The 10,051-nt window shown below is 53.0% G+C and overlaps 1 protein-coding gene across 1 annotated transcript in view; it reads right to left on the reverse strand.

Moving 5' to 3' along the window:
• Positions 1–774: 774 nt before the first annotated feature.
• The window catches only part of NRIP3 (nuclear receptor interacting protein 3), a gene marked incomplete at its 3' end in the record, with an annotated part of 10,983 nt that continues 1,706 nt past the window's right edge, over positions 775–10,051 (reverse strand). The window contains exons 2-6 of the mRNA XM_010086570.1: positions 4,996–5,175; positions 4,188–4,270; positions 1,455–1,594; positions 974–1,026; positions 775–875 (exon numbers count right to left, since the gene is read on the reverse strand). Coding sequence (XP_010084872.1) covers positions 775–875; positions 974–1,026; positions 1,455–1,594; positions 4,188–4,270; positions 4,996–5,175 — 557 coding nt within the window. The remainder of the gene's footprint in view (positions 876–973; positions 1,027–1,454; positions 1,595–4,187; positions 4,271–4,995; positions 5,176–10,051) is intronic.

A 10,051-nucleotide genomic window follows, 5' to 3' on the forward strand; every position in this document is an offset into this window, starting at 1 on the left:
TGCCAAAGATGCTTTCCTGTGTGGTGCGCAGACATTTTTGAGAGGGCTGTGCCTGCAGCACTCATTGCTGAGCCATTGCAAGCGCTGCCTGCAAAGCTGGAGAGGCACGTAACTGCAAATCCCTCTCTCGGGCTCCGGGTCCTGCCGGTTTCATCAGTCAGAGGCATTGGTACAGCTCTCTTCCACAGCGTCAGCGGGGAGAAACCCTGCGCAGCGCCTGGAAGGGGGGGATTGCCCTCCCTGCAGAGCCAGCCGTCAGTTACACACCTCTAGGATGTACCCGAGCAGACAGCACAGATTTCTCTCTCTAGAGGGGGATAAGGCTGAAAAAGCAGGGGCATCTGCAGCAGCTGGCAGGGGGGCAGCTGGGCAACGGGGGGAGACGCAGGCTGGATCTCTCTCTCCTGCACTTTGCAAAACAGGCATGTGGGCTTACTTGCCTTGCTTCAGAAATATTTTCCAGAAAAAAGATTTGTTTGGGAACACTCTCAAAGCACTGCTCAACAAGTCTTCCCAGTGACCTCCATAAAGCACATTTCCTGAGACATTTCCCTGCGCATGTCTTTGCAGACATCCCCTTTACTGTACAATGTTTACTGGTGAAAAAAGCAGCCAAAGCTGAAAAATCCAGGGACTCTGTTTCAAAACTCAACCAGCTGATGAAAACAATTAGTGCTGGCGAGCTCTCTCTTGCCTGCAGCGAGGGTCTGGGGACTCCTGCAGCCATGCCAGGGGCACTGCTGCCAGGCTCAGCTCCCGCCCCGGCCAACTTACTGCTGCTCTGCCGCCGCCACGCTGCCGCTGCCCACAAATGGGATTTCTTCCCTCTCCGTCTTCCCCAGAACGAGATGGTGCTTCTCCATGTTTATGACACACTGTAGAGAAGACATGCCTTTAGGTAAGAGGGAAAACTGAAATTCTGAGTGGTCCCAGCTCCCCAGCATGGGTAAGAGCCCAGCTGGCAAACCCCTACCTTCAGAGATTTCAGCGTCTGCAGCCCAAGGGAGAAGGGTTTCTCACTGTCTTCTGAAAAACAGGAACATTCAGATTTATCCATTCAAAATGATCTCCCGTGCTTTTTATAACTCCTGCCATCCTTCCTTCATGGCTGCTCTGCTAAATAAAACCCCGTTTATAGAGGGAGTGAGTTACTCCGGAGGCAAACATGAGCAAATGAGGGCTGGAGGCTGCGCCTGTGGGGGACGCGGTGGTCGCCCCATCGGCACAGCACAGCACGAGCCTGGTGCTGCCAGCACCACCACACTGAGCACAGCTTCCCTCCCTCCCTCTCTCCATCTGAACAGCCAAAACAGGGACTGCTGCGGCAGAAAAGTTATTTTTCTGTTGTAATTTTGACCTGTTGCTGAAGGTTCATTTTTCCCATGGGGTAAGAGGGCGCAGAGCCCCAGCCCGCACCCGGAGGAGCAGAGAAGCAGACACACACAGACACTCACCCACGACGAGGGCAGCGCACTCCACGGGGACTGCTCCCACCGTGAGGGCGAGACCCTCGATCTGGCCAATCGCCCTGGCCTTGTACAGCAATGAAACCATCTCCTCTTCGCTGGGGAGTGCTTTGAGATGCTCCTTCAACCTGCACATTGAAAACACTTCTGCTGTAAGCCAGCCGTGGTCTGGCTGCTCCAGGAAGGAGCAAACGGTGTTTGGAGGGCACGTACACCTGAAGTGCTCTTAGGGTGCTGGTATTACCACGACATTACTGGAAAGCTGCTTTCTTGGCAGGTTTTCTGTGATGCTCTCGCACATGGCCAGCAGCCTACACCCATGTCAGACCATTGCACAACCCATGGTGCAGCCCTGGGGCCGTGTCAGCCTTTGCCCCCAGCAGAGCTCCTTACTGGATTTTCCTTTTTACCTGAGGAATATTTTTCTCTACATGTCCTCCAGACTTGGGGAAGCTGCTGATCTGAAATTTCTTCTAAGGCAGTGTGGGTGTAAGGAAGGGATGCTCCATTCTGGCTGCTACCGGTGGAGCCACCGGCACCACATCCCGGTGCCCCTGTGTCCTGGGGAGGGACAGCCCCGAGAGGCAGCAGAGAGAAGGAGCTGGATCCCCTCTAACACTTCTCATAGGGACTGGCCTTAAAAATCAGTGGAAACATACCTAGAAGAAGTTTATGAGCTCCTTGGCCCTGAGCTGGCTTTACTCTGGTCTGAGACAGGTTGGGGTGGCTTTTTTTGGGTGCAGCCAACTCCAACGGCTCCTTCATGCACTCAAGCAAAGACACACCATTGGTCTTTGACAGTAGTCCCCATTTCCTCCCGACTTGTCCTTGCTGCTGAGCACAGGCAGCAGCGCTGGAGCCAGGACCTGAACACATCTGAGGTACAGGTGGAGATGGCTTTTTGCTCCAGGACCTGCTGCCCCAGCAGGTTTTCCCAGGTGGAACCAGGGCTGCAGCAAGGCTGCAAGGGGGAGGACTGAGTAAAACCCCCCTTAGGGAAGTGCTTCACCACAGCCAAGACTCACCCAGGGATGGACAGCATTTTTAAAAAAGAAGGGAGGAATTGAGCCTGTGCCTCGGGCCCACGCACGCTGCTTTTAGGCACTGAGCAGCCCTTGGCACAGCACGCTGTGGGGCCCCTCCTGCCTGGGCACAAACAAGAGCAACATCACCCAGCACGCCTCTTCCCTGATGCTTTCCAGGGCTGGATTTAAACAAAACTGGTGTTTTATCATTGCCACACGCACTGGACTGCTTTGAGGTAAAATGTCCTGGAGCAGTGCCTGTTGTTGCACGGGACCTACCACAGCGACAGCAGAGAGAGACAGGCATCAAAGCCCTGGTTTTAACCCAGTTTGTTAATCTGGCTTTAGGTTCTGTCCCCGCAAATGCAAACAGCAAACGAGCTGCAGGAAGCTGTCCCTGCCTGCTGCACACCTCGGCTGGCAGTGCGTGTGGGACAGGGATCACCCTGGCCATGCCGTCTGCCTGCACGTGCAGCGTGGCTCCTGCACACCCGGTGTCCATAGGGTCCCACCTCGCAGGAACCAAAGCTCGCTTATGGCTCATGAGTAACGCTGGGGAGGGACATGAGTGTTCATTGCAGTGGCCTGGCTGATGGCCACAGCAGTGGTCTCACATCAGGAATCCCCCACAACCTGAGAGCAGAAACTGTTTATAACCCATTTCTTAAGTGCTCTTTGAAGGGCAGGACTGCTGAAGCAGACTGGTGTCGCAAAAACTACACAAGAGACGTGTGAGTAACATGGAGGGCAGATGAACTCTCACAGAGCATCGCTGTGTGACTTGGACACATCATGTCAAGCAGCCAGTACAGCATCTTGCAGGGTGAGACCCTCCACGTGCACTGTTATCATCCATGAACTAGGCTGAGCAGCTCCACCGTTTGTGACAAGTTTGTAGGAAGCCCAGCCACTGAAAACTGTTGTGCAAAGTGATTACTGTCTGGACAGAAAACAGGCACCGCTCATCCAGGGCCACGCAGCAGTGCGCAGGGAGAAACTGCAATTGGTTTTTGCGTCATCACCGCAAGTCAGTAACAAAAAGCAATGACTCCATGGGAATAGAGTGCCAAAGTCTCCTCAATACCCCTGAGCTGCTGCCTGACCCTGCTCCTTGGAGATCAGCGGGAGTTCTGCTGCAAACAGCTGGCAGCCAGCTCTCTAACGCTACATAAACACATTTCCTTTCCCTTCAACAGGGAGAAATCTGTCATTGGAAGTAGCACCAGACAGCTATTTTTGAGCACACGCTTGTACACACCCGTACAGCTGCTGGGTGCTGGCAGGAGCCCCACGGCAGCCAGGTCCGGGACCCACAGCACCGGCCAGACCCAGCCCTGCGCCGGCCCCAGAGACACAGAAGGCTGGCGGGGGCTTCAGCTGTTTCACGAGGCACCAAACAACAAGCAGGCAGGAACTGAAAAAATATAAATGCATCCAAACCTCTGAAGGGATTTATTCAAGGGCTGAATAGTTGGTTCAAGTGGCTTTCTGTTTCAGCCCCTTGCCAGGGCATTTAGGAATCAGTAAGCCCTGATTTGGTTGGAACAGGAGGCCTCAAGGTGTTGCCCAGGCACAGCCCAAGCGCTCCCTTCCAGAACGGCCACTGCTGCAGGGAGCGGAGCCCCAGCCCGGGAGCATTGCCTGTGCTGCCAGGTGCCATGAGTTCCCCCAAACAGAAATCCCGCTGGACACTCACCCGAGCCTCTCCAGGCAGGCAGACGACATGAGGTTGTGCTGCGAGCCGGTGTCCACCACGGCCTTCAGCTCCTTCCCCGCACACTGCAAGAGCAAGCAGAGATGGGAGACAAAGTGTGGGATGCAGGATGAGCACAGGGCATCCGGGGTCTCTGCTCTGTGTGTGCCGCTCCCCGCTGAAATGCTGGCATCTCCTCACACCAGCCCGTCCCCGCTCCGCTGCACGCACAGTGCCTGCAGGGTATTGCCTTGTCCACCCTGGGCACCCGAGAGTTGGCTCTCGAGCTGCTTTCTGAACAAGGAGTTGCTATTAAACACCACATGTTGGGTCCTGAGCCCTTCCTGGCAGTGTTTGCCCCCACAGAGAGCAGAAGGGGCAGCCCGGGGCAGGAAGGGCTCTGCGGAGATTGGGAAATACAGAGGAGTGTGGGGGTAAGGAGCAGAAATGTGAAGTTACTCTTGGGAGAAGAAAAGAGGGATGGCCCTTGAGGAAAACAAACAGGCTGTGAGCACAGGGATTCACCATGGATAATTACTCCTCAGGGTTTCAGCATGCTGCCCCAGCCTGGCTACTCCCTTCACCCTGACATCTGAGACATCCATCAGGTCAGTTCTCCCTGTGGTACCCAGGCGGGCGTCTGTGCCGCAGCAGCCCTGAGCTGTGGAGGGAGAGCATCCCTCCGGCTGTGACAGCACCAGTGGAGTGCAACCCTGGTTGGGAAACACAGAAAACAAGAGCATGGCTTGGAGCTGTCAAAAATAAAATTTTGGTGGAAAAAAACCCCAGAAGGCTGCGGAGGCACCATTACCTGGCAGCTCACCATTATGAGCTCCTCATCCTCCATTTTCCCTGAGCTGCCCAGTTTGGTTTGATTCAGCTTGTTGGTCTGCACTGGGATATCGGTCTTCGGAGTCCAGCTGCCTCGGCTGCTTCGTAATTTTGACAAATTTGTCTCCATCAGGCGTCTCTGCAGGATATTATGTGGTTGCTTTAAAAAAAACCAAAAAAACAAACAACACACAAAGAAGAGGAGGGTGAAGTCAGAGAAAAGTCACAAAGTGACCTGCATCACCAGCCCGCCAGCAAGCTCCTGCGGTGCGCATGGGCCACTGCTGCTCTCACGGGAGGGATGCCCTGACATCTCTCTCTCTGATTGCCAGAACACACATATTCTTGCTAAGCTACATGTATTTGCTCCCCTGCCAGCTCTGGCTTACCTGGCTTTAACTAAAGAGAACTACTTTGTATTGCCAAGGGAATAATCCTTTCAATATATTAACCAGAATTGGGAGGGATGCCTTTCTTTTTCCAAACTCAAGTTTAAGCTTTGATTTCATGTAAGAATCAAAACAAGTCAGGCTTTTCCCAGCTGGTGTTTCAGCTGTAATGCATGACTGCAAGAAGAGAGCTATAAATGGTGTCTATGCTCAGACCTGGTCTGGCCTTTGGATCAGAATTTGGTCTAAAATAAGGCTTTTGCCCTGTCTCTTCCCTCTGCATTTGTATTTAGCTGCTAAGAGTGAGCAAATCCTGGCTGCCACGCCGCAGGAGGGAAAGAAGAGAAGAGGTAAGATTGTCTAAGGTAGGTAGGTGGACATCCTCCCAAGAACTCCCAACACTTCGTATGGTGGCTTCTCACTTTCTCTGTCATTTCCGTTTGCTCTGAGAGAAGCATGTTGCCTCTCCAAATCTCCATTTGCCTTCCCAAAAGCCTTTTTATGTTTAATGTTCATCACGGACGGATGCACATATTCTGCTGGGGGTGAAATGACTCTGCTTGATTATCTGCTCATTTCTCTGCCTGGCTAATCTCTATCCCCACCCCCACCCCTCCCTATTACTGCCCTTTCCTTCTGATTTGGATTTGTCCACAGTGAGACCTTCTTACTGGTTTATTCCTGAATTTTTTCTTTCATATTAAATATGCCTGTGTGTCTGCAGAGACATCTAAACTAGCAAACCTCCTCCTCCCGAGGGAATCTCAATGGGATCAGGATAATTTTGCAAACCTCAGGCCGTGGTTCCCCGAGTTAGCTAGCACACACTGTTGTGCACAGCGCCTCGTCTTTAAAATAACCTGTGCAGCATGTTAAATAACAGCACTCACAAAAAGCTAATGCAACTTGGCATCATCCTAAAATAACTGCAACCACGTTAGTGCTTCAGTTCCTGCTGTGGGCGTAACACGAGCAGTTAAGCTGTTCCTGACTGGTGAGATCGGGTAGATGTGGCCAACACCAGTGGTCACTGGGACACAAAATCTCCTTTTCCCCCCACTTTTCACTGTTCTCTTTCACTGTTCTTAGTCAGCACTGGGATCACCTTGAAGGCTCCTCACCTGAGCAAAAACGCAAGACAGGGTTTGCTGACAGTAGGTGGCAGATCCTTCTCACCCTTTATGTTTGCCTGCAACTCAGACACACATCCGGAGGACTAATGCTTCACATCATCCGAAAAACAAAGGCAGGGGAGCTGGAGAAGTGGATGTGAGAGCTTCCCAGCTGGCCAGAAGACAGCCTGTCACACAGTGGTCACATCCTTGTGCCCAGCCCCGCTCAGCTAGGACTAAAAAAATCCTGAATGGCACCATCCAGGACAGTCTGGGTGCTCTTCTGATCTGCCTCGCCTCAATCACGTTGCCAAATACCTTTGAAAGAACAGGCTGGAGAAGAACAAGTCACCAGCGCTCTCATCATTGCTATTGGAACTGTCATCTACCCTTGATTTAAACCTATTTTTTTTTTTACAACAAGTTCTCCTATGGATCTTTAACCAGTTATGTGTGTAGGTTTTCTCAGGCCCGAGTTTTATGAATCCTATATGGGATCCATCACCAAAAGGAAAAAATCCGGCATTCTGCAAACACGAGTTACCCCCACAAACACAACTGTCTTTTGTTGACGCTTGCTCTTCTGAAAGCCACAGCGAATCCTGCCTTCAGGGGACAAGTGTTGCTTACGTTGCGCTCCAACACAGAAATAATCCACCAAGAGGGGGCTTAAAAGGTTCCCTGCAGCATCATCCTGTCTCAGGCTATTACTTAGTTGCTCTAACTTGTATCTCCCTTGACTCTTGTGCAACAGAGTGAGGGATGTTAGTCACGGAGATGACTCAAGTGATGGATACATACTTGGTAAACAGACGATGTGCCAGGGGACATTGTCAAGCACACATTTTGCTAGAAAACTGTAATCAGACCATTTCTGGAAGGGAAGGAAAGCAGGAAAAACCTCCCTGTGCCTTTCGATGCGTTGCACAAAACTGTTGAGAATCTTATAAAAGAATAAAATGTCACATACCATTGTGTAAGTGCAAAAATTAAATTATTTCCTAGTATCATTCAGTACAATATAAATACAAACCAAGATTTTTTAACATCTCTCTTTCCACACCTGAGACCTTGCAAAAACCTACAATCCCCTAAAAAAGTCACAGTAGAAACCTAAAAGAAGTGAGTTGAGACACCAGGTATTGCTGAACTGATTTACCACTGTCTGTCAGAAACGTAAATAACTCCATCCAGTTTTGCTCCTCTCTAATTTATAAACCAGGGTGTCACTGCAGGTCGCAGTATCCATCTCTCTGGCAGGTTTCCCACTATTTTGGCTTCTAGATCTGGGGATAACAAGACCCGTCAACACCAGTGTCACTCGGGTGGAGACGAAAGTCAGGGAAGATGCCAGCTCCTCCCCAAACCCATCTCAGGAGGTTTGCCCTCTCTTCTGTACCTAGATAGTAGAAAAAAGGAGTTTGAACACACCAATGAAGCTCAGCCCAGGAAATCACCAATTTATCTTATTCCCACCCTTCATCCAAAATCACCTCCTCTACCCGCAGCCCCGTGCTTGTACTGTCAGCCACTCTTGCAGGGGGATGGGGTGGGACAAGAGATGCCCCTGGCTCCCCCGTGCCCCCTTGGTACCCCAGCAGCGGCCAGGGCTCTGCCCAGGACAGTGCATGTAACATCGAAGTGTTTTTGCATTGTAATCAAGACACATCAAACTCTGGGGAGCGCACAGGGGGGAAAGTGGCTGCACTGCAATTAACTGCGATGTTACACCAGCTCCATGGGCAGGGGACAGGGCTGTGGGGATGCCCAGGGCTGGACACCACTCTGAAGGTGTTTGGGAGGGGGAAATAAATTATTTTTGTTGTTTGTTACTCTTTTGTCACTCAGTTTCCCAGTTTGTAAAGTGATACGAGACTGTTTCAGGCAAAGCTCCTCTAATCTGGTCCCAGCTGTGACCACAGCCCTGTCCCACCGCTGTCCCCGTACACGCTGTGAAACACGGCACTGCCACTCCGCCCTCATGGACGGACCCAGGGCAAGATCAATGCCGCAGCAGGCAGCTCCCGGGGCAAGAGCGAAGGGTCAGAGCACGCGGAGGAGCTGCCAGTGAGCAGCACACCCTGCCTGAGCCAGGCAGAGGGTCACGGCTACGGCGTCGGGAGGCACAAATCCCAGCACCTTCTCATGCCCACCTTCTGGGCTCTGGGGAGGAGGCTAACAGCAAGGCATCAAAACAAAACCATTTCTGCTCATAGTTGTGTACCCAGGCTGACATTTACCAAATCCGCTGTATGCTGTGCTATGGTTTGGTTTTATACCATGCAAACACAACAGAATATGTAAAGGGAGCAAGGAGCTGGAAGAGTTCAGTCCAACCCAGAATAATAAACTGAAAAAATCAGAGGCTTAACATAGATAATTACAAGCATTTATCAAACCTGCCTATACAGGGCATCACAAGGAGAGATGCTTATGGAGCCCAGTAACCTCCCATGGGCCGGGGGACACCAGCACACCCACCCTGGTGACCTGCTGCAGGAGTCCCTGCACTGCAGCCAAAAGGAAAGGGATATCTCCCCAAAATCAGAGCTGTCACTGCCAGCTGTCACCCTGTCAGACAGGGTCTGTCCTCACCACCTGTCCCCATCTCTGGGGACCCGTTACCTCCTCTCTCCTCCTGGTGAGGCCGCTGGAAAAGCCCCGTGGGAAGCCCTGCCTCAGTAATGCCAGCCACGTCAAGAGCCCTTCCACGCATGTCACCACAGCTGTCACCCAGCTCTAGACACGAAAACACGCTGTGTTGTTCTGAGTGTGCAGCTATTCACAAGATACCCCCTGGGCAAGGAGCCCTGATGCCCTGGGACTGCTGAACATGCAGCTCAACCCCTCTGGCCCCGACCTCCCCGTCTGGGGTTGTGACAAGGGGGGGGTCCTGCATTCAGAGGCTCCTGGTGCTTCTCCAGTCTCAGAGATGCACGATCTCCTGCTCCTCCTGGAGACAACTCTGACACCCAGGCAGCCACCCCACCAGCGAGACACAGCGGGTCCTCTCGAAGCCATGCCCACCGCTGTCCTGGCTGAGCGTGGGGTGAGCCTGGCGGTGCTGGCAGCACTGTTCTGCTGCAACACAACCCACTGCGACAGCTCTGAAACTCACAGCATCTTCTCTGGGGCTGTGGGAAGGGGCCAGAGCACGTGCCAGTGCTGTCACTTTGGGGACTCCCCCTACGTCCTATGGGGCAGGAGGCCATGGCCAAGGCAAGCCCTGGCCACACTGCCCGCTGGCCCATCACCCCTCGCTGTGGTGTGGGGACAAGTGGCTTTGCCATGGCACTGCCTGCCCCGCTCGGGTCTCACCCCATCCCTGGCTGGAGACCCACCACAGCCAGAGGACACGGGGTGGGCAGCGTGCCTCCACCACACCGCACCCCCTTTTTGTCCTTGGAGGTGATCGGGAGCTGTGGACTACCCCAGGGCTTTGGCACATCCCCGGAGAGACCCTCCTGGCAGGGGTGTGGGGGCAGCAGGGGCGATGCTGCAGCCACGATGCAGCCAGCCCGGGCAGGGAGCAGGG

The sequence above is a fragment of the Pterocles gutturalis genome, unplaced genomic scaffold (genome assembly GCF_000699245.1).
Source record: "Pterocles gutturalis isolate BGI_N339 unplaced genomic scaffold, ASM69924v1 scaffold11546, whole genome shotgun sequence".
Lineage (NCBI taxonomy): Eukaryota > Metazoa > Chordata > Aves > Pterocliformes > Pteroclidae > Pterocles > Pterocles gutturalis.